We start from the raw sequence: 26,364 nt of genomic DNA on the forward strand, positions 1-26,364 counted from the left end.
AAAGTATTGACTATTGGAGAAAGAATGGGGTGAAAATATAGGTGGAAATTCACAATTTCAATCTAATACATCTCGTTTTGGATTACGACGAATCCAGCGTTCTTTTTGATGTGGGTTCAGTATGGGTTTGGCTTGGGGTAATACGTGCATTTTATTTGGATTAGTGTGATTATACGTATATTTTTGTGGTGGGAATGAGTTGCTGATGTTTGAGTTTGGTTAAGGAATGAGTTCTTTTATAAGTCAAGGTTTATTTAATATGTTGATATTAAAAAAATTGATTAAAATACTTCGGGTTGAGTTGTTATTGCTCTAGTGTAGGTTGTTTTTTTGTTTTTTTTTTTTTGACTAAATTGCGTTTGGAAGAGTGAAGATGAATTCTTCATCTAGTAACCTGTTAAGATGTATAAGGATAGTTTTGGCTTAAAAAAAATTATTTGACTTGTAGTATGTCAATAGTAATTTAATTTGGGGATTTTTATTCAAAATTTTTTATTAATATTAATAAATTCGATGAAATTTGACTAATGGATGAGATTTGTTTATTTGGTACTCATGAGTTGAATATGAGAAATACTTCGTTGAGTGGGTTAAATTATATTACATTATAGATCTTTTGTAGTTGATGATGTATTTTACGTGGATTGGTGATGAGTCTTAAAAGGAGTCCATGTTTTAATTAATTAAATATATTGTTAATCAAGTTGACAATATTGCACTAGCTACTTCCACATATTTTAATTTTCTTAGCATTTTTTATAAGTCATAAATTTACTAAAACATATTAAGTATGTTTTGGTTTAATTAAATTAAATTTTATTGTACCACGGTTAAAGTTTATATGGATTGGTGATCAATTTTAAATGGATTCAATCAATGATTTAATTATTTAAATTCATTGTTGATTTAGTCCCACTATATATCACTGACTACTTCTATATTATATATTTTTTTTTGCTGAATAAATGGCATTATGCAATTATACTATGAATTTCAATTACTATACAAATTATTAATATCTTGTAATAATTTATAATGAACTAACATGTAAGATTCATACAGAAAAATTATTACTAATATGGTCACAAATAGACAACTCAAAGTGAGACCCATTTGATAGCCCAATAACATATTCAGGGGGCCTAATGGAAGGAAGAGACCTAAGGCCTTCCCCCCAACTAGTCCAAGAGAGTTAAGGGCTACGAGGACTTGCCCCTTGGAAGCTAGTGGGCCCAATGCTACCCTAGCAGTCAACGAAGTACTTATTCAGGTATAGTCATCATTTAGTGGAACCTGACGAGGAGGATCGGGAGAGAAAACTCCCAGAGAAGTAGACCCCAACTATGTTGAGGACTTTCAATTCGATTGGACTATAATACTTCTCCAACCAACAAATCATGAATTCAAGGAAGATTTATCCACTGACAACTACTTTCTCGACTCCCTCGGATGTCAGACTCCCTCACCACTGGGGGGACTTTGACTATAAAACCAGGTTTCACCTCCTCAACTTCTCAAGCAGGGGGATAGTTTTTCTGAGCATCCATAAGCAATTTCTATCACACACACTCATTTTACTTGCTATTTCCACCATAGCTTGCTATTATCTTTTTTTCTACATTATTTTCTCAATAACACGTACTGAATTGGGCGCCGAGTGCTTATATATTTTTTTGCAGGTTCCCATCTTTTAAAGATTGCAAAAAATTTGGCCCATTAAGGAGCACAAGTCCACAAGTTATTCTACCCGTGCGTTTTTTGCACGCATCAAGTGGGTTGTCTATGGGAACACAGAACTAAGATGTGTGAACTAATGGAAGCTCCAAACAATAACCTCAACAAACAGAAGGCTATGGAGATCATTGGGAATACTTCAAGCTCTCTAGGTGGTGGCAGATACCTCCTTAACCTCTGCTGGAGGACCAACGGTCACAAGATCCTCCAGGCCCTCTAAATCCTCATTGGATCCCCCACGAAACAGCACGTCGTCATACACCTCCTCAGGGAGGCTGCTTCTAGGATTGATGGGGGCTATACAATAGATGATTACATCAGCAGTTCGAGAGCAATTAATGGCAGTGATGCGCATGCTACGGCAAAGACCGAAACAGTCGCTGAGAAGGCCCCTAAGGCTAGAACGCCAGTGGCTTCTCAAGAAGATCAAGATCAACCCCCACAACACCTGGAAGGAATTCCACCTCAATAGATAGCCTGCTTAGAGCGTTTACAGAAGGGGCTTCAAGATGTCCAACATTAAGTCATGGGAGCACCCTTGGAGGAACACCACGGAGTCCCCCTTACTGAAAGGGGTCATGATAGACAAATTTCCTTTGAACTGTCGGACTCCCTCCATTACTGAGTACGATCCTCAGTAACACCTTCTCATTTTGAGAACGCGGCCCTCGTGCACTGTTACACTAATAGAATCAAATGTCGAGTCTTCGTCACCACTTATGCAAGGGGTGCCCAACAATAGTTTGACAAATTATCGGTAGGTGCCATTGAAACTTTTCAAGAATTCTGGTCTTTGTTCTTACATCGGTTCGCTAGTAGTAGGAAGCATTGAAAGATGGAGCTCAGTTCTTCACAATCTGCTAGAAGGACAAGGAGTCCTTAAAGGACTATCTTCACAGATTCATCACAGCTGCCTTGAAGGTGCTCTCTGCCAACCAAGAAGTCAAGGCTAGTGTCTTCTCTCAAGAACTCTTGGATGGGGACTTCTTCAAATCTTTAGCCAAGAAGCCTGCCTCAAGATTTGAGGCTTCTTGGCTATGGCAACAAAATATATCAACATGGGGGATGCTTAGGCCTCCAAGAGAAGACGCGGAGAAAAGAAGAAGGATTCCAAGGAAGATGCCCCTCCAAGAATCCATGGTCGGAATTTTGGGACAAGAAATCACAATTTCAAAGAAGGAATCCTGTATATACCTCTTTGAATGCCCCTATCACTCAAGCACTATCCGTGGAAGGCAAAGGCTTGCTGGCTTAGCCTTGACAACTAGAGATGATCCTACTCGCCCAAAAATGACAAATATTGTTGTTTCCATAATGACTGATGTGTATAAAAATAGGTCAACCTAAAGAAGCCCAAAAAACAAAGAAAAAATAGAAGACCTATGGTATCCCCTAGGAGGCCCAGTAGGGGGAGACCTAGGTCATGAGGGGTCCATAAGACCCCAAGAGGCCCAAGGGAACCTAGTAGGCGGCCTTGGAGGGCATCCCCCAAAGAACAGATTAGAAAAGGAAGGACCGGTAGGCCTTAAGGACACGTGACTCCCTCAAAGAGAAGGACTCCAAGCCCTAACAGGCTCAGCCTTATCCCAAGAAAATCGCAACGACCTCCTCGAATGGGGGGTATCCCCTAACTACCCCTCAAATCCATAGCGGATCAGCCAACACCAATTCTGAAGTAGGATCAGCCTTATCCAACAACTGACACCATAATTGCCCTAAATTCGTGACCTCATCCAACAACTTTGTTGTTGTCTATAAATAGGGACATCCCCTAGTGGGAGAAGGGGATGTAAGGTCAAAAGATGCATGATCAAAAGGATATTGACCTTCATACATTCATTCACACATGACCATATCCCACACAATCATATTCACACGACCAGAAGACCACCTCCAGAAAGGACATGGCAGGAGGGACATTCTTATCACCTTTTTTGCTATTGTATTAGCTTAAAACAACCTTCTAATTCATACTTAGAGTTTTGATTCCGTATCAATCTCTTTTGTATCCCAAAACTCAAGTAATAATACTCTCTTCTTTGAGATAAAATTTGTATTAGTTGCTCTAGAAACTACAGGAAAGGGGGTCTCATCCAACATTTCATTTTATGAAGTTGCAGAGGCCAAGCATGGTGACTTTCAATAAAATCAAAGCTGCATCATGAGAAGCTCCCCTGATATCAGCTATTAGTGAAGACGATATCTCTACCACAAGAGCGTGGGAATTATAGGTCTATCTCACTAAGATGGACAAAGTCAAGTATCCATTCAAAATTTTCTTAAACAAAGTGAATGGATCATTCCTGTTAAATTCCATGATAAGAAAGAGCACTGAGTTCGCTGAAAGCTTATTTAAGAAGAAGAGGATGTTAATCTGAAAAAATAAGCTACCAGCGACTGAAGCTACGAGGATGAAAACGTGCAACATATTGTATGTTAGGCAATGACATAACCATATATGCTCTTGTTATGAGAAACAAGAGAAGCCCCTATTCAGAACAAAAATTCGGGTCACACAAAAACCCGAACCAAACCAGGACTAGGAAAAGACAAAGAATTTTTACAAAAAGAAGTAAAAGTTAAAAAATATAAAAAATCAAGAATAAGACTGTCGGCAGAAAACAACAAAAATCAACAGTCAGCAAAGCAGGAAATCCAGCTTGATGGGTGTCGATTCCACAAAAAATAATTTCTACGAACACTTTTGTAGAAGTGTGAGCAGGGTTGAATCCACAGGGATTTGTTTTAAATTAATTCCTTCAAAAATAAAAATAATTAGGGAGGGTTTATGATTGTGGAAGAATAAAAATAAAAACTAAATTAAACTAAAAAACTAATAAAATTAGAAGAGATAAATATAAGAGAAGAATATTCCAGTTAAAAACAGGATCATGCTTAATCCCACGGTCGATCATAGATGCAAAGATAAATCATTCATGATAATTAAATTGGTTATAGCCATTGGTACGATCTAACGACCTCACCTTTCCTTACCTTGTGGATAGTCAAGAAACGTTCGTTGACTAAATCCCTAATCAGTAAACAACCTTGGAAACGTCCTCAAGATTTAATTTACCCACAGCATTAAGAACTAAAAAGACCCAATTCTAACCAATAAATTCCTACGAGGATTTATTTAGGTTAGATTGTGCATTCCCCACAACATAACCAATAATTTTGGGTCTAACCAATTCTAACCAATAAATTATAATTTTGAGTCTTTTCAATCTTTAAAGTCTTTTAATTTTTCAGTTTATGGGGGTTTCCCAAAGAGTCAAGTCCTCTATTATATGAGAGGCTAATTAAGTTGTCTCCTCCAGCTGAGGATATAATATCTATATAATATTTCATATATTTCTTCAATAGAAGTAAGATTTTTGTTCAATTTATTTTTTAAAAATTCTATTAAGTCCCCGTATCGGAGTGTCTTCTATGCTCTAAGGTAGAAAACGAAATAAGATTGTGTTGTTTTGTTGCTAAAGGTAGGGTTGTTCAAAGTTCGGTTAAACCGACAGAAATGAACCGAATAGAAATTTTGCTTCAAACCAAAAACATAATTGAAAACTTCAGTTCGATTTTTGGGTTATTTTTTTAAATTTTAGTTTTTCAGTTTGGTTTTTTTGTCACCGTCTGGTGACAGAATCGAACCAAAAATTGAATTTTTTATTATTTATGTTATATTAAAATATATTATTATATATTATATTATATTTATAGTAATATTAATATAATATAAAATAAATACATTATACATTTAGATATTGTGTTCATAAATATTCTTTTGATTTGAAATTTTGAGTTTATTCATAAATATTCTTTCATGATACATTTTATTTTTTAAATTTTAATATTTTGGTACATATATTTTTGGATAAAATTGAAAAAATACCAAAATATATTATATATATTATTAAAAAAATAGTTTTTTGGTTTTTTTCACCGAAAAACCTTTTCAGTTCGATTTTTGATTTTTAAAACCGTCAAATTGAATTTTTGGTTAATCGAAAATTCAGTTTGGTTCGCTGAAATGCACACCCTTAGCTGAAGGAGCTAGTGCCTATGAACCATCTACTGCGGTAGTGTGGTTGAGGAAGTCCGTAAAACTGAGAATTTGGAGTACCCGAAAACAAGACGGTCGAAAAAAGGTATAAATTGGTAGAGACTTAATTTATTTTTGGAAGCATGTTGGGTCTAACTTAGGCATGTAGTGGAATAGGGTTAATTTTCACTAGAAGAGCAAAATTGGCCTAAATTAGGCTGAAGGGCCAGATTTATCAAAATTGAAAGATAAAGGACTAAAACTAATATTGCCAAATCAATCCGTGACAAAGTTATGGGACTAAAGTATTGTTTAACCCTAATCCTTTAACAGTTCTATTCATATGTTTTCTCTCAAGTTCAACTCTATATGTGTCAAAATATATCTCAACTCTTATGATCAGTGAAAATCTAAAACTTCTCTTTGTGCAAATAGTGCCTCAAAATCATTAATACATTTTCAATTGTTGATAACTCCCAAGCTTCCTATTTTGCATTGCACCGACACAAACATCATTTGGAAGCATTTTTATACATCATGTATCCACCACTACCAAATAACAGAATTAAAGTAGGAGTTGATAACAATAAATCTTTTTTCATTAAAACTTTGTTGACACAACTCAATCCAGTGAAAAACTACCCTATCCCGTAATAACATTGTCAAAAGAATTACAATTACGGAAAAACTCTCAATAAATCTCCTATTATTCCCTACTAGATGTAAGAACCTCCAAACTTCAGTCATACTCTTCAATGTTTTCCATTCCGTAATAACTTTCGCCTTTGTAGAGTCAAGTGTTACCTAACGCTAGATATCACGTGTCCTAGAAGAATTACCTGATTCACCCAAAAATTTACTCTTACTTAACTTAGCGTACAACTCTTTCACTTTCAAGATTTATAACACTATTTTCAAATGTTGCCCATGCACCTCCATACTCCTCGAAAACATAAAAATATCATCCACAAAACTATCACAAATTGACACAACTACTTTTAAATTATGCGATTCATTGATGCCATGAATGTCGTCTATGAATTTCTTAATCAATTGCATTAAGAAAACTCACAAAGACCATAACCAGTGCATAAACCTATTTTAGGGATATCATTTTATGTTATCCTCAGTTGTCGATAACCAGACCTCAAATCAATCTTTATTTATTTTTCACCATTACTCTATTCAATTAGCGATAATTGATATACAACCTTATACAATATCCTTATTTTTAATAAACTCACTAGTGCTCCCCTTCATGAAACACATGGTCCTATAAAAACTTTTTTTTTTTTGCAACAATTCTTTTTTTGCTTTTTCAACTATTATTATTCTATTTGACCAAAGTTCCTATAGTAAAATTCACATTCCTTTGATGGGAAAACCTAATAATTTATTAGGAAATACTCATCTAGCATCAATCATTTCACCTATATAATCACTTACTAATCTCCCACAATTACTACTTTTGATTTGCCTATGAGTTCTATCACCACTTCATTTATGAAACAATTATGAAATCTTATTCTGTATTAGTAAATTTATCCCACATTAATTTTACATCGAACTCTATCAAGTCCATCATTACAACATCTATACGTAGATTTCCCAAATCACTTGGTACATCTTCTAACTCTAGGTCTACTACACCGGCATTGCAGGTACAATCGTGCCATCTATTGATTCTATTGGCTCATCCTTACTAACTACTGGGCCAATAAGTGCCTCATAAAAAACCATCCTATATTAGACAATTTAATTACTAAACACATCTCTTGGTCAACCTAGAAACGTAGACCAGCTCTGATACAATCCGTAGAAGTAGGACCCTACTCTGCTAAGGACTTTCAATGGGATTGGACTCCCTCAAACTCCGTCAACCAACAGATCAGGAATCCAAGGAAGACTTATCCACTAACAACTACATCCCTGAATCTCTCCGAGGCCACACTCCCTCACCACTAGGGGAGTTCTGCTATAAAATCAGGTTTGACCTCCTCAAGCAGGGATGGTTTTTGTAAACATTTATAAACAATTTCTATTTTACACACTCATTTTATTTGTTATTTTCATCATAGCTTGCTATTCACTTTTTCTACATTATTATCTCAATATACGTACTGATTTGGCCTTGGAGTGTTATCATTTTATTTCGCAGGATTCCATGTTTAAAGTTTGTAAAGAATTTGTCACACCAAGGAGCTCAAGTCCACAAGTTATTCTACCCGTGCGCTTTTTGCACGCATATTATGATTGCAACTCCAAAACTCAATTTTACAAATAACTATAGTAAAGTTGATTGCACAACTATTCATCTCATGATTTATTTTAAAATTTATAGTATTTTATATAAGTTACAAGTTTTTATTTTATAATTTAATATATTAATTTCTAATGTGCATGTTTATTTTTGCACAAATAATAAATAATCCAAATTTAGTCGTATTATATTACAATTATTAAAAGTATTATCATCTTATTATTATCTAAAATAACTTTTAAATATTAAGAATTTAAAAAAATGGGTACCATCAATTGAGCCGACTCGTTTGCAACCGGATCCATAGTAAATCCATTAATTTAAACTCATATGGGACCTAATTTATTTTAGACCCGATTTATTTGGACACGACCTCAACCAATTCAATCTGCTAATTTGTCACCCCTATCATATTGTATACATATATAAACTATGTTCTTTGTTGTATTTAAGATAAGATTTTATACACGAAATGTACATGTATTTAAATAAAATATAAGATAAAATATAATTTAAAATAGAAAATTCAATTTGAGATTTCATCCTACTTTGCACTTTTCTTAGTTTTGTCTTTTGTCTCCTCATTTCTAATTTTATCTTTTTATTAAAATAATTTAAATACACGATTAAAAGTGAAGTGAAAACGTTTAAAGAATGAATTTACAGTTAAAAAGTGAGAAAAGATATGAATATAGTGCAATTATATCAGCATGAAAATTTAAGAGGATAATCGGTATTTTGATGTTAGGGAGCAACAAAAGTTATATGTTTAAGTGCTTTCCTTTTTTGTTTAGAGATAATTACATTTTCTTTTCATGAGGTAAAATACATGTGGTTTGAAAAATTACACTTAATACTCTTGACGATTGTTTCAATTTGTTGATATTAGCAAAAAAGTTGAACGAAAAATCATATTTACTTCAAATTGACGTATTACTGACTTCTTTATAGGTCAAATAAATATTTTCTTATCAAATTATCCTTATAAGAATGAAAATATATTTCAGCACATGCATTAGTGTGTGAAAATGTATAAGGTAAGCCTATCAATAGGTAGGGTAAGACTGAGTGGCCAAACCGAAAGTATGCCCAAAAAAATTATTCCATACCCAAACCCTACCCATTACACCCAACTTAAGATTCATGAGTCTCAAGACCCGACTAAAACCCAAGTTATGGGTAGGATCAAACCCAAATTCAATTTTTTTTTTGTCTCGATTCATTTTATCTGCAAATCATACTAATTAATTTTATTTTTTATTTTTATTTTTTCATAATTTATTAATAAATTTAGAATCATTGAGACTAATTCACAAATAACTCTTTTTTGATAGAATTTTTTAAATATTATATCATTTATTATATGTTTCACAAAATAATTTTATGAAAATATCAAATCTGCATATTTAATAGAAATCGAATTTAATATTATAAAAATTTAAAATTTTAATTTTATTACTTCAAGTCTTCAAACAAATAATATTGCCTATGAAGATATTAAAAAATATACCCAACATGATAATATAGTTATATAACTCATTATTTATTATTTAAAAAATATACATAGTTAAAGAATTACACGATAAATAATATTATGGTGTCTTAAATTTTTTTAGATTTGTTCACTTGAATGTAGATCATAGGGGTGTTCAATTCGATTAATCGAACAAACCAAGAATTCGGTTAACAGAAATTTTGTTATGCCGAAATGGCATACTAAATATTGAATAAAAATGTTCGATTTGGTACAGAAAAAATCAAACTTACTTTCGTTTGGTTTGATTCGGTTCGATTTTTGCACCGAATTAACTGAAAATTATATAGAAAAAATATATTATTGATTTATTTGTTATAAATTATTATTTATTATAATAATCAAGTATGCATTAACTATAAAATTATTTTGTTATTATAAATACTTATATTAAGATATTTAATATTTAAATATTATATTTGTATTATATTTATATATATTCATAATATAATATTTTTTTAAAATTCATTATTCGATTTGGTTCGATTAACCTACATACAAAATTGAAACCAAATTGAATAATCGAAATTTAAAAGAAAAATGATGAAAATCGAATCGAATCTTCAGTTTAGTCGATCTTTTGTCGGTTAATCGAAAATTACACCCTCCTAGTAGATCGATTAATAAATAATAATAATTGAATTACGAATCCAAATTGGGTATATAGACCTATGTGTATTGAGGGATAGAGACCCAACCCAAACCCAATCTATATTCTTTTAGTGGGACTGGGTTTGGTTTAAGAATATTCATTGGGTTTGGGTATGGGTCTCTGAATTATGTTATGAGTTTTGTTAGGGTCTTACCTTATCTATCGACACCCTTAGTATAAGGGTAGTTTAATTAAAATACATTTGTTTGACTTGCACTAAATTAGTAATATCAAATATAGACCATTTTAATTTTTTTGCCTAATGTCAACAAATTCAGTAAATATTGATTAAGAGGATCTATTTATTTGACAAAACAAAGATTAAAGATACTAAATATAATTTTTAAATTATAAAAAATTTATATAAAATTACATGAAATTTCAAAAGAGGGATGTTTAATCATCTCTTTTTTTCTTTTTTTTTATATCGGTATAGATATAGGAAAAATGCTTTGTTTCAATTCCCCTTAAGATGTTAAAAAGTAAACACAAAGTAAAGGAGTCTCCACATGATGATAAATGACAATTTTCCGAAAAATAAAATATTTCAAATTAGCCCTGCATCTTTTTGAATTTTCACTTTAACCCTTTCTAGAAGATTCCCACACAAAACAAGGAATTCTGCTGTACAAAGATTTTTTTTTTTCGTGCGCCAGTTTTTCCATCTGATAAGTCAGGCAAATAGTTGCCTGAAAAATGTACCCTTCTAATATTTGGAATTTTCACTTTATTCCCTTCTAGAAGATTCTCACTACATGTTTTGTGAGGGAAAATGGCATATTTTTGTTCAATAATTTTTTTAATTTTATTTTATTTATTATAATTTTTTTTGCATCTCGTTCCATAAATTCATATTTTAAATTTCACATCCATTTTTCATCTAATAATTCAGTGAGCCGTTAATAGTTCCACTTGCATTTCCATATATTTTTTGTTAATTATTAGATGAAAAATGCACGTAATAATTAAAATTGAGAAAAATTTTAATTTTAAAATGTAATATGAGTAAATTATAACAAAAATTGAAAAAAATCCTAACGGACAAAAAATGTGATTTTTACTTTTCACTGCAATATATTGTCAAAAATTGTTCAAAGATATTAATTCGAGATTGACAAGTTGCCAAACATATCAAACGTATTGTTGGAAAACGCCAATAACTAAAGTAGGGATGACAACGAGTCGAAAATTTATTAGTGAACTAAGTGCAGTCTAGAATGAAAGCTTGTCGAGTCGAACCGTTAAATCTACTAAATTCAAATAGAATATATTTTAAAAAATAATGTAAGTAACTTTTTGAATATAAAATAAGGGTGAATAGCAATTTACTCCCCTGTAATATTAAAAATGAACATATAACCCTCCTATGAAAAAAATATAGCAATTTATCCCCCTATAGTTTTTAAAATGAAGCAATTTACCTCCTTATATAGGGAGGTAAATTGCTTTATTTTAAAAAATATAGGAAGGTAAATTATTATATTTTAAGAAATATAAGTAGGTAGATCGCTATTTATTTTTTCTTAATGGGGTAATTTGCTCATTTGCGATATCACAAAAGGGTTGCTTGCATTTTTTCCTAAAAATAATGATATTCTACTTATACGAGCACGTTACGTAAGGTAAAATATTAAAACTTTACCCTTAATTTTCATAAATCCATCAGACTTAGTTCTGTCATCCAGGTAGGTCAGTTGCAATGGCCTCTCATTACCGACATAGAGTACTTGGAGATTACTCACACGCTTCCACCGATTCATGGGGATAATGATCGAATTATTTGGAGATTTGCCAGTGGACTCCCTACGATCCAGGCTCTATACCGATTATTTGATCCACCAGGCCCGAAAGTAGGTTGGGCTTTACTACTTTCGGGCGCTTTAAAGATACCTCGCCAGCTTGCTATATTGGAGAAACTACCTACGACGGACAAACCATGGTTATCTTACTTAGGTAGATGTGTGTTATGTGATGAGGATGAGGTGGAGACACACACACACACACACACACCTATTCTTCCGATGTCGATACAGTCACCAATGCCTTCACGCTATTAGACGAGTTGTACGCTTTGCGTGGCCTAATAGAGATTGAATGACAGTTGTTGAGTGGGCTGCAAGGAAGTGGAGGGATAAACATATTGTCAATGTGGCCTATCGCACATTATTGGGTGCGTGTATCTACCATATATGGAGAGAGAGAGAAATCTTAGGCGATTCGAGCATACTGAGCGGAACCCAAATATTGTAGCTAGCTTAATTGTGGAGGATGTTAGACAGCGTATACTTGGCATTACCTTAGCTAGCTCTGTTAGTACACATGCACTTTATAGATTGTGGCGTATCCCTTGGTCTGTCGAAGGAAACACTACTTGATTCATGATTATTGTATTATATCTTTTTCTATTTTATGAAAATTACATTTATCGAAAAAAAATATTAAAACTTTTAAAATATATGTTTTTTACGTATGTGCTAAAAGTATAGATTATTTTATATTATTATTTTAATTCATAAAAATATTATGTTTATGTATTACATGTGATCGTAGACGAATTGTATACATTTTTTTATGCATAGCGTAAATATCATTTAAGTATATATGTCATAGATAAGATAACATTAAAAATATTAAAAGGATGGGGTTCGATTTTCAAAAATCATAATTAGAGACCCATCCTGAAATTATGGTGTAAAATAAAAAGAAAAATAAATTTATAAAGAAAAACAAAAAATATCGTAGTGTGAGAAAATAAAAAGAAAAAAGTCCGTGAAAAGAAAAAATGTGGAGCGAGGTGAGAGAAAAAATAAATTGTAATTGTGGGTTTATTAAAAATATGAAAGCGAAGAAAAAAAATATAAAGAAGTAAGGTGAGAGAGAAACGTGGAGTAGTGAGTGAGAGAAAAATAAATTGTAATTATGAGATATTAAAAAGAATATTGAAATTACTTATGACTAAAAAAATATTTAAATAAAGAAATAAATTAAAATAATAAATTTAAGTATTAGAAAGTTGACACAACAAAAGATTTTCTTTTATAACAGTATAGATAGATAAGAATTCAAACAATACGATGATTGTATATAACAATTTGAATGCTTGAAAAATTGAAATCTTTATGTTGATATTGTTTGAACAGTCCTTCTTATTGTGTCGGTTTTTCAGGACCAATTGATATTCGGCAAAGTTCTTTACTATGTCCCAGTGACTTGATAAATAATACGTTCAGTATTTTTTAAATATATATAATCCACAATAGATACAACATAGATTTAAAAATAAAAAATTAATGTACTATTAAAAGTGAAGCGAGTGATGAAGAAATTGGAGGATAAACATGATAGTACAGTGGTGGTTAAAAGATGTCGCGGATAATTTAAAATAAAATATAAGTCAGTATATTGTTACAAATATTTAAGGGTATAATTGAAATTTTAAATTTTGATTTTGATAAACCATCAATTGTGATTGATAACTGTCTTTTTTTTTCATATCAACTAGCCGCCGTAGCACCGGATGTGTGTATATAATAAATAATTTTTTATATTTTAAAATATATTATATATAAAAATAAATATATAAATGAACAAACCAATTTAAAAAAAAAAGACAGAAAGAAACAAAAAAAAAATCAATTTGAACTATTCTCGACCAAAAAAAAATGGTGAAATAATATTAAAATGAGGTCCATATTAAAATGCATTCAAATTGAAAATTTATACAATTATAAAAGAAAACCTTTCGTCATACCAATTTTTGAATACCCAAATCTATCCTTTATTTTATTTTTTCTTTCAAAAAAATTTGGTCAAATTAATAATTTTAATGTTTTTAATATATAATTTTTTTTCTCTTAACCGCACGCTACTCCATATTTTTTTCTCACTTTAACTTATCCATATATATTATGATTTATTTTTTTCACAATTTTTTTTTATCATTTCACATCAAAAAAAAAAAAATTATATGTTTGCAGGAACCGCATGTCATGAAAAACTATTATACATTAAACCAACAACATATGGAAGAAAGAAAAACAAATACACATTTCTTGCTTTCTTGTTTCCTCCGAACTTCCGGCAACTCCTTTGAGCGTCGTTCCCAAGACAATTCATATATACGAGGTTGTGTGGTTTCCTTAAGAGACAAAACTTTCGTTATTCTCTCTTTTACCAACTTTTTGGACACAATTTTCAGCAACTTGTCTTCAACAATGAGACTGAGTGTTTCTTGATTATATCATCGATCACGTTGATGGGGGTTGATGGGGAATTAAGAGAATTATCATAAAAAATAATTAAAATATTCTTAAAATAGATATTTATGTAATAAATGTTCGAAAATTTGCGTCTTTTCATATCGGGTTGGTCGCGGGTCCCAACTCGGATATGCAACTCAATCCAAAAGACCCGTCACTAGAAACTGTTGATCTATATGACATCACCTAAGCTAGGATGATAACACATGGATAACGTAAGTGGACCTCTCGAACAGATCCATCTAAATATTATAAATTCCACATATTCAGTTCATTTATGGTAAGACATTTATTACACTGAAAATCCATAATAGATCGCTTGACAATGCATTTAGATCGCTTATTCTATCTCGAATTCCTTCACTAACTTAGGCATCGGAAGGTTTTAGTTGGGGACTTCCCAACAAGCTTAATATCTACTCTCTTTTCTCAGGTCGCAAACCTTTTCAAGGACGCTAGGTAGCTATCGACCTTCGACCCAAATTAGTTGGCGTCATCTGTGGGAATTGAGAAAAGAGTTCACTTGAGATTCGATATGAAGGGAACTTCTAGAGAAGAACACACTCCAATAGAAGAACCAACACAACAAGAGCAGGGGGAGCAAACTCCTGTGAGACTGGAGGAACAAATGGAACATATACCCCGTTAGGGATTACAGTGTATGATTGAAGCAGCTAGTAGGAACGCTATAGTCGAGTATGAGAGGAGAACGGCCACACCAGCTGTAGTATAGATAGATAGAATCAGTATAACTCTATAAATTTATAGTTTTTATATTTTTATATAATTGTTAAAAAATTTACATAATTTTTATTTGTGTTGTTATATATATTGAACTTTTTTTTAAAAATAAATTATAAATATAATTTTGAAATGTTGGATCGAGTATATATATATACACTGTAAGATATGTAAATATAAAATATAATTAATGTATAATATTCTTTAATTTTTTGAATAGTGATGTGATATATTTTAATTATAATTGAATAAAAATTTATAAGTTATATAAAAATACTTTTTTATAAAAGTATATGCATTATGTATTTACACATATTTATATGTATTTTTTAACATAGATAAATTACTTTGTAAAAATATATTTGCATATATTTGAGCTTGTAAATATTTTGTATTAAATAATTTATGTAAATTATTTTTTAAATAAAATTTGAGTAAAAATTTTAAATTACTAAAATGGTTTTCGGAAGATTTTTAATAAAACATACTCCAGGGAGCAAAATGAAAAGTACAAAGAATAAGTGAGAAGGGCATTTTTGTTCTATTAATGCTAAAATATTTTGTGATGGTGGTTTTTGTTAACTTTCGTATTTTAAAGGATAAATACGACTACATACATAATTCAAAAATATAAAATATATTTAATTTTATTTCAAATTAATACGTCAATATTGTTAATCATCGATTGTGAGTGTAAAGAATTTTTTTTTTAATATATAAATTTGTATAGATAAAGGCATTACACTATGTTATGATTCAATGCCCTAACTCTTGTTGAAGATATACACAAACCATTGTTTCCATATCAGACCCATAGAGTAAGACATTATGAGTTTGTCCAGAATTAAAGTTTTCGTCTAATTACATCAACATTTCTTGATGTTAGGTTTAATTACATGAACATTTCTTAATTTTTATAATATAACAGGTACACTTCTTGAGATGGTGTTACTGTAATGTATCTAGAGGGCATTTATTTAAAATTTCATCATTGAATAAGGGGTGTACTTGTAATTACAATTACACTCTCAAGGGATATACTCGTAATTCTGAAAAAAAAGAATTATTTATATAATTAAATCTAACATCGAGAATGTGGATATGATTTACCATTTAAAATAAGCCTAATAGGGTAAAGGTCTTAGGTCATAAGTTTGTGAAAACCATAAAGGTCCCAACTATTTTTAGAACAAAGACAAGCTATAGTCCCTCCCATAAGTAGCTAGTAATCAATGCCCTAAGCATTTTAAAACAAACACAACTGTAAGTCTGTCAAGAATCAAGGCTCTAACTATTACAAACACAAACACAAGTTGTAATATATATTTAGTCCTTAACGTAGGAGGTCTGAAATTGTCTATTTTATACTTGACGTATTTTTTTAAAAAAATATAGAAATATCGGACGAGGTAGATGGAATATTTTAAAAAAATATTAAAAGAATTATCCATTTAGTCTATAATTTTTTTAAAAAGAAATTAATATTTTCAACTATAATCTGTATCCACAAAGACGTTTTGGTCCGTTCACTATAGAAATTTAACGTATTAAACAAGTTGTTGGATGACCATTAAAATTAGAAAATATTGATAAATTTTTTCAAACAATAAAATAGTATTTATAATTATGTCAAATTTTAAAAATATTTATTGTAATTTACTCTCGTCTTAAATATCGAATGACTATAGTGACAACATTCATTATAAGTTAAAAAAAAAGGGAAAAAGGAAAACTCAAGAATAATAATTAGTTAAAAAGCTTATGTTGTCACAAGAATCTCAGTGCAAAACCTTACAACTAACAATAAAATTTGATTCCTAAATATGAGGAGAGCAGTCCTACATCAATCACAACTTATATTGATTAAATAACTAAAGGAAAAAATCCAGAGACCCCCCTGTGATAATAGGAATGTTCAAAAACCCCCCTATGAAAATTAAAGTATCAAATACCCCCCCTATGATATAAAATAAAGTTCAAAAAACCCCCTCCGTACAAAAATTGGGCCACACGCGCTTTGACTGCGATTTTTCTATAAAAATACATTTTTTTTTGACATTTTTGCCCTTCTCTCACATTTAACATATAATATTATATATATGTATTTAAGAATTAAATATTATTTTATATAATAATTATTTAATTAAAATATGATATATTTCTATTAATAATAAAATATTTTTTTATATAATAATTACTTAATTATTTATATAATAAAATATTATTTTAATTAAATTAAAATTAATTTTATATATAATTTTTTTTTAAAAAAAAAGTTGAAAAACCATCATAATTCAAGTTAAAGATTTAAAATCCAGCCTGAACCAGTTGAATCATCAATTGTTCCATAAAATGGTCAGGTTCGACCAATAAAATTCGACTAGATTCAAAATTATTTTTATTTTTTGAAAATTGCGTGAACTATCGGTTGAATCGACTACCCTGTTGATCCAGTTATTTTATTTTTTAATTTTTTTTATAAATTATAATTATATGTATTATAAATATATGTTAAAAGTTATAAATTAAAATAATTATATATTAATAAGCCTAGTTGACCGGTTTGACTAGAAGGGTATTTTAGTCATTGTTTCTAAAAAAATAGATTCAAATTGATCAGGGGGCTGTGTGATTATTTATTGGTAACCTAGGGGTGATTTTTGATATTAAAAATTTTATAAGGGGGTTTTTGATATTTTGTTATATCACAGGGGGGCAAAATGGATTTAACCCAATAACTAAAATTCACCAGCTAAGACCACTTCTCATCCTATTATTAAGGGAAAAGTATTATTTGAGTTTGCTAAATATGCCTAATTTTAATTTTAGTCCGATAACTATTTTCATTTTTGTTTAGATCCAGTAACTTACGAAATTGCTTACTTTTAGTCATCTAACAAATTTTCGAACAATTTTACCCCTATGAGTGCATATGGACTAAAACTGCCTTCCAAAAGTTGCATAGGGGTAAAATTGTTCGAAAATCTGCTAAAGTAAGCAATTCATAAGTTACTAACCTAAACAAAAATGATATAATTATCGGATTAAAATTAAAATTAAACATAGTTAGCGAACTAAAATAATACTTTTCGCTATTATTAATACATAAGAGACACCAAAAATAAAAATAAATAAATAAAAAAAAACAAGTGGGACCCACAACCAACCTTATCAATCACGGCTCGAACGTTGGTTTCGTGAAGGCAACGTCGTCGAATGTTAATCAGTAGTACGTACGACAGACAAGAAAACAAGAACGACGACGTAGGGAATTAATTCCGATGCCCCCCACCCATTCGTGTGAGACCCGCCACCCAATTCCCACTTGCGCATACAGCCTGTGATGCTTCTTTGGTTTTCGGTCGTCCACGTCATTTTCTCCCCCTCGGAATTGGCACACGGAATTCTTTTTTTCTTTTTATTTTATTTCTCTTTTTAGAATTAAGGCTGCAGCTTTTTCCCATTATTTTTAAGCATAAATTACAATTAATTTTTTAAATAAATTATATATATTTTTCCTTGTTTTAAAATTATTAATAGCATCCAATTTTAATGATCGTTTAGCAATTAATTCAAATTGCTAATTCAATTCGTCAGCATTCATCAGGTTTTCATTCACTTTTTATGATAACCTGATAAAAATTGACATTGTAGATTATAAATTATAATTTTACTTATTTTTTAAATTCTTTTGAAATTTTTTATGGACCAATTGGATTTTTTTATAATTTTTTATTTATCTCGTTTAATTTTTTTAAAAGAAAAAGAATACGATATGGGGGAAATTGACAATTTCGAATCTCTATCATGATACATAATTTTATTAAATATAAGAGGAATACGATATGGGGGAAATTGACAATTTCGAATCTCTATCATGATACATAATTTTAAAAAATATAAGAGAGTTTTTATAATTTTTTAGATAACGTTAACGAGGAGGTATTCATAATTATATTAAATCTTAGTGGAACTCATTGAATATGTTGTATTTATAATTTTATTTTTAGAAATATATTATCAATAAATATTCTAAGAATTATTATTTATAAAATTTTCAATTGTTACATATTTCCTATTTATATGTATTTACATTTTTTTATATGAAGAGTTTGACGTAATAAATTATATAATTTGAAGATTTTTAAAAATTCTTTAAATAAAAATTATTTGAGAAAATATAAAAATTAAAATGAGTAATATAAGTGTTGCAGATATAAAAAGACGACAATATATGAATTATAGAAATACGTAATTGGAGGGAGAGAAAAAATAATATATAAATAAATTGTGATGAAATTGTTAATTGAAAAGAGAGAAAATATAAAATAAAAAACTACCTACATGAATTAAAAAATTAAATACTAAAATATTTACTTTTTAAAATCTTATAAGTAACCAAATAAATAATAAATATATACATACAAATTGAATACTACGACAAAAAAAAAAAAACACAAAACTTTTTTTGCCGTACGTTATAAAAGACATGACTTAAAAATCATCGTAAATTCAATGCAAACATTTTAATTTTTACCACGATTGATCAATATTTGCCATATATTTTAGTTCTGATCAAAATATTTGTCATGGTTCTAGCTATGACTAATATTTATGCATCACTTGCAAAAATAACGGCTAATAGTCATTATAGAGTCGTGGTTAATTTGTATTTGTCACAATCTTTTTTTATCTGAATAATTAACTATAGCCAAAAAAATCATATTTATTATAATACACATAAAAAGACATAAATATGGTTCGGCAAAATTAAACTAAAAAGAGAAGTGAACACCAAATATTCATAAAATTATCTTTTTCTTCTGTTTCAACTCGATTTTTGTTGATTTATCGAATTACAGGATCAAAAATACTGTACGGTAGAATTATTAATCTATAAAAGATTATAAAAAAATATTTTCCCTAAGTAACAAAAAAAAAAAAAAAGAACACAATCTGAAATATGGATCACATTTGTAAAATTCTTTTTCAAATTTTGGTTTTTGAAAAAAGTGTAACCAAACATGGCATAAATTTGTGGCCTATCACTTATCCACCTTGAAATGCCAAAAGCAATTGCAGCTTTCCCATTCATTCCCACCATCTCCCCCTTTTTCTCTTTTGCAAATTGCAACATGCACTCCATTAAAGAAGGCTACACATCATTGTAATTGGCAGGTGGATTGGATTGGAATTCTTTTCACAATTTCAACTCCCATCTTTCATATGAAAACCTATCGATACGGGTCGGGTTTGAAAATATCAGATGATGTGAATCATGTCGTATAAATATAATATAAATTTTATTGTTAATATCATTTTTTACACTTTATATGTATATGAATTTTCACCTCAACTGAGGAATTTTATTTTATACGATTATTCAGTGGTTAAATTTATGCTATATTTGATGTTTCGTGTAGTAATGTGTAAATAAATGAAATAGGGTATGTGTTTGTCATTTTATTAGAACTAGCGATCGAAACACGCTCAATGTGTATGCATAATTTAAATTTTGAGTATATTTATTTAATTAAATTAAATACAAAATGAATGATTAATTGCAATTGATAAAAGAAATTAACTTTAAATGCACATGCATATAAAAGTAGTTATATAATTAATTAATCAAAGAAAATGGTGGTTTGTAGGGGAATAAGTATGTGTAGGCCTATTTTGGTCAATTCATATTTTGTCTATCAACGGTAGTTATTCTGAGTCCTTAGATTTTAATAAATAGTACATCGATGTTGGGAGTAACATTTACAAGACCGTTGAGGAACAGTGAAATTTTTGAGTGGATGAATATTGTTGTAATATTTTGGTTCGTCCAATATCATTGCAATATGAAACGATGGACGATTGAAAAGAAAAACGAACCTTTTTTACACCATAATTTAGTCCACTCAAGAACTGCTAAGTTGAGATAGTCTTCTGGCAAGCACCTCCGACTTACGACTTTATTGATCATGGATCTATGTCATGCTAGAAAAAAAGAACCAACATTCATCCTTCTGCTTAGAAACAGAAAGAAAAATTACAACAAGCTCCCCTGAGATTTTCTATAATTATAATTTTTTATTGTTATTTAAAAAATTATAAATACTTTCTGGGAGTTATCTAACAAATACCTCCTCGTAACAGTCCATTGTTGGAGGATGTTAGACGTCCATCAATTTCAGGGGATATTTATACTTTTTTCAAATGTATTTTATAATTACAGTGAATTTCAGGGTGTCCATTGTAATCTACCCGAAAAGCAATTATAAATTTAATATACACAGCTTCAGTACATAATTTAATATCTGTGATGGGGACAATCCGCTCAGAAGCAGAGGGATATCCAGCCTTCGATGGTTAAGTGAAGGGTAAGCCTCTAAAGCCAATGGGATGGGAGTTATCCTCCTTTTGCTAAGACTCGAGCAGTTTCTTGAGTGCTCGTTTTAGATATAAAACTTTGTTGATTTTTCTACCCCTATAAAATTGAGAAATAACATTTTACACCCCCTAGACAAAATAGATAGCCTAATAGCACCCTGTGCTTCCAAAAAGAGAAGCTTGTTTGGCTTCTTATTTTGAAGCATGGCTAGGCTAATTTGCAATTTCAAATTATATTAGGAGGGAGTAGATTGCAGCGTGGAATAATTTAAACAAGATAACAAGTTGGTATACCAAAAAAAGAAAAAAGAAATATAAATAATGTGCTATAAGTGCAATAATTGACATCAATTTCTCTATTATTGACATGTATCATCACATAAAATAGTCTAATAATTCACACAAAAATCATGGGAATTTAATAACTTAGCAAGAATTTAGAAAAACGATAAAACTTTAAATTCCTATTCAGAAGTCTGAATTTTTTTATTTTTTAGAGGGAATTCAAGAAGGTATCATTGCAAACGAATTGCATTTTTATTATATTTATTAATTAAACAAAAATATTATAAAATTTGGAATAAGAAGTTCAATCGTAAATTGCACCAAGTCAGAGGTGGACTGGGTGTGCAAATCCAGCCACTAGCATCATGCCACGTGGCCACCCATCTCCATTCCCATGTCCAAAGATATGATGATGCATGTATCAATAAACCTAACCGAAGAGTTCCGAGTTTGCAAGAATTGGACACCCCCTTCATCATTTGACAGACAGCTCCCCCCCTATATAGAGAGAGAGGTATCAGCTCTGCTGTTCAAACATGCAGAATACTTGTCAAGGATTGGTTCTTTGTCCCTTCTTTTGATTGATCATCATCACTGGAGTTTGAAGGGCTTGTCTGATAAACACAGCATTTGTGTCTGTGTCCGAAATTAGATATTTTTGCTGTATTGTTTGATGTGATACAAATGGAAAGGTATGAGATTTTGAAAGATATAGGGTCTGGGAATTTTGGTGTGGCGAAGCTTGTGAGGGATAAATGGACTGGTGAGCTGTATGCAGTCAAGTACATTGAGAGGGGCAAAAAGGTCTGTGTTGGTCTTGTTTTGTTTGTTGTCTTGAGGTTGTTTTGTTTTTTTGCCAAGATTCAGGTTTGAATCTTGGAATGATGTGTTTTGATCTGATGGGTTTTTGTTTGTGTAGATTGATGAGCATGTGCAGAGGGAAATCATGAACCATAGGTCTTTGAGGCATCCTAATATTATCAGATTCAAGGAGGTAAGAACAGTTGATCTTTTCCATTGTTATTTGCTAAAAACACACAGAAATACAGTGTTTGGTAATCAGAGAGAACATGCTCTGTTGTGAGTTCTTGGTGATCTTTGACTTGTTCTGGGCTGCTTTTTTTTGGTTTGTTTGTTTTGTTGGTTTTTGTGTAGAATTATGTTTCCTTTTTGTTGTTGGTATGAACAAGAAAAGAGGATTTTGCTTCAATTCTGTTTCAAGGATAAGCAGAATTCAGACAGAGTTGAGGTATTAGTTAGTACTAGAAAGGAAGCACACTAAATTGTGGAAATAGAAACAAGAAATGTTTTTTAGTTTCTCTGTTGGGAAAGAAACCTCTGATTGAAATGAGGTTTGATTCTAGTCCACTGGTTTCGTTTATGACATTGATCTTCCTGGTATTAAAGGGTTCAATCGCAAATTGGTTGTCTCATAGTCCGTTTGTACTAATCCGTCGCTGTTTCGTTCCTCGACTGATAAAAGCTCGGTTCCAAATCACAAGAGCAATATCCTTTTCAGAATGCACGCATTCTTCGTTTTTCGTTTTTGTGATGGATGCAAGAGGTAGGAAATCGAGATGTTTCTGATCATGGGAAGAAGTTTCTACTCTCGCTAATCGAGCGGTTGTGCAGGTCTTGCTTACCCCGACGCATCTAGCCATTGTAATGGAGTATGCAGCAGGAGGAGAGCTCTTTGAACGGATATGCAATGCTGGGCGATTTAGCGAAGACGAGGCATATTTTCCTACCTATAAACCATGTTATTAGTTAGCATTTACAGACACTTAATTCATTATTCCTTGCAAAATCGAGGATGTGTTTAAGTAATCTATTCTTACCTGCAGTTTACCCTGCACATATGTTTGATTTGTTTCAGGCAAGGTTCTTCTTTCAACAGCTGATATCGGGAGTCAGTTACTGCCACTCCATGGTAACAATTCTCAGTCTTCTTTCAACATGATTTCCTTACATCAAGAATGTAGGAACCTTAACTCTTGTCATAAAATGCAGCAAATTTGCCACAGAGATCTAAAGCTCGAGAACACATTGTTGGACGGGAGCTCAGCGCCCCGCCTTAAAATATGCGACTTTGGTTATTCTAAGGTAAAGAAAAACTCATAGTTTCTCACACAGAAAAAGGGTACACGAATGTCCTAGTTCTTGACTCTGAGCTTTGCTTTTCAGTCATCGGTATTACATTCTCAACCGAAATCAACTGTTGGGACGCCTGCGTATATTGCACCTGAAGTCTTGTCTAGGAAAGAGTATGACGGCAAGGTAACAGTCGTCATTACATAATCTCTCTTGTAATTTTGCCACCAAAGTCTTAAGTTGTTCATCTGTAATAATAACAACAATACTGTTCTTGGTCCATGAAGATTGCCGATGTTTGGTCTTGTGGGGTTACGTTATACGTGATGTTAGTTGGTGCTTATCCCTTTGAAGATCCTGACGATCCAAGAAACTTCAAGAAAACCATTAATGTGAGTTATTAGACGAATTTAAAACATTTGTTGACTTGAAATTTCTAATGTTTAGTTTAGTAAACGCAAGACTTGTTGACGTTCCGACAGAGAATACTCAGCGTTCACTATTCGATCCCCGACTATGTCAGAGTTTCCAAGGACTGCAAACATCTGCTGTCTCGAATCTTTGTTGCCGACCCGGAAAAGGTCAAGATTTGAGCTATTCTTGTTAAATATCTCGAGAAAAATGAGAATCCATGTCTGCATATATCTGTACTGATCTTACTAATGAATCTGCAGAGAATAACAATCCCAGAGATTAAGAAGCACCCTTGGTTTCTCAAAAACCTCCCCGTCGAGTTCATGGAAGGCGAGGAAGCTAGTTTGCAAGCAAAAACCGACGACGACTATCCATCTCAAAGCATCGAAGAAGCACTGGCAATAATCCAAGAGGCAAGAAAACCGTCAGACGACACGAAGACGGGCGGCCAGCTCTTAGAAGGAAGCATGGACCTTGACGATGAGATCGACACGGACGCGGACATAGACGACATAGAGACGAGCGGAGATTTCGTCTGTGCACTATGAGCCCCATTCTGGGCGCGGAGCCTTAAACTGTCCGATCATTTAGTCAACACCCAGAGGCATTTCCGTCATTCTGAACGGTCCGGGCGTGGTTCCCACATCGTGCACATCCCTTTTGTACAGAATGCCTTCTTGTGATCATCTCTCTAATCAAGATTCACTTATTCAAACCATGGATTTGGTGGGGTTTAATTGTCATTTGGGAAAAGATGCGGGCTTTTCTTAAAATAAAAAAGCACCCCTCATCAATGGAGGCCACATACTTATCCATCACAACTGAAAATTAATGCTTTTTTTTCAAAGTCTAATCTCAAGTCTTTATCAGTTTGTTAGTTTAATAATGTGATTGTGATGTGAACATGCTAATATATTTTTACTCCTTTTTTGAAGTGAAAAAGAGTGGTTTAGGACAACTTACCACATAGTCCAATGAGCAATGGCTTCACTGGTTGTGATCCCTTCTTTGCCTTGTAAGAAAATTGTGTTGCATCATCAACATGTTAGAAAAAAAACTAATCAGTATACTTTTTCACTAATCATTATGTTACACTTGGTTTAAAAAGGACGTATAGCGTGTCCGTTCGATAAAATCAAATAGAATACAACTCAAGTAATTGGTTCGATTTTGATCATTAGTGATTTTTTATTTTTTTATTGTTTAGTTTGTAGTTTGGTATACTGAATTTTTTTAAAATATAAAAATGGGTTAAAAGTTAAATGTTAAAAATAATAATTATATATATATTATTTATTTTTTTAATAAGTAAAATAATTTATATATATATATAAGTATGTTTATAAAATAATATTTGGAATAAGTTAATAATAAGATAAAAAAAAATTGAAAAATTAATACTGAACCAAAATTTTTCTGTCTTGGTTCGGTTCAGTATGGTTGCATTTGAAATTATGAATTTCAAATAATTAGAAACAAAATATTTGGATTTATTTGAAAAATTCTAAATTTAGAGAATTTTAAATTTGAATTATATTTTTATTAAATATTGACGAATTTTAATTTTTTTTCTATTCCGAAGTCATTTGGTTTTGTTTTTTTCAAATTCTTTTTCATCACAGTCTATTAATCCAAATATAGTCTTAGAGTTCATCATTGGAACTTGTGTCCAATTATACTTAATTGCATTGACATACCTTAAAATTTGGAATTTACAAAATTTCCTTTGGTTTTAAAAAAATTACACTAGCACCCCCTATATTTATATTTACATAAAAGATTTTCCTATAAATGTTCTTGCGATTTGATGTTTATTACTTTGCATTTTCTTCTAATATTTATTATTACTTTATAGCTTATGACCCGAACTTGCGTGTATTTGTATTTAATTATTTGAACATCCCTTGAAATCTAATATATTACAAAAGTTCCTTTCAATTTTACAAAATTACACTACACCTCCTGTAATTTTACTTT

General features: G+C 31.1%; 1 protein-coding gene across 1 annotated transcript; it reads left to right on the forward strand.

Moving 5' to 3' along the window:
- Positions 22,322-25,362, forward strand: LOC105178289 (serine/threonine-protein kinase SAPK2). Its single transcript, XM_011101737.2, has 9 exons — positions 22,322-22,686; positions 22,802-22,876; positions 23,515-23,616; positions 23,759-23,812; positions 23,893-23,985; positions 24,067-24,159; positions 24,261-24,365; positions 24,456-24,554; positions 24,648-25,362. Exons 1-9 carry the CDS (start codon positions 22,567-22,569, stop codon positions 24,933-24,935), a joined length of 1,029 nt encoding a protein of 342 aa, XP_011100039.1. The 5' UTR covers positions 22,322-22,566; the 3' UTR covers positions 24,936-25,362.

This window comes from Sesamum indicum, linkage group LG15, assembly GCF_000512975.1.
Source record: "Sesamum indicum cultivar Zhongzhi No. 13 linkage group LG15, S_indicum_v1.0, whole genome shotgun sequence".
Taxonomy (NCBI): domain Eukaryota; kingdom Viridiplantae; phylum Streptophyta; class Magnoliopsida; order Lamiales; family Pedaliaceae; genus Sesamum; species Sesamum indicum.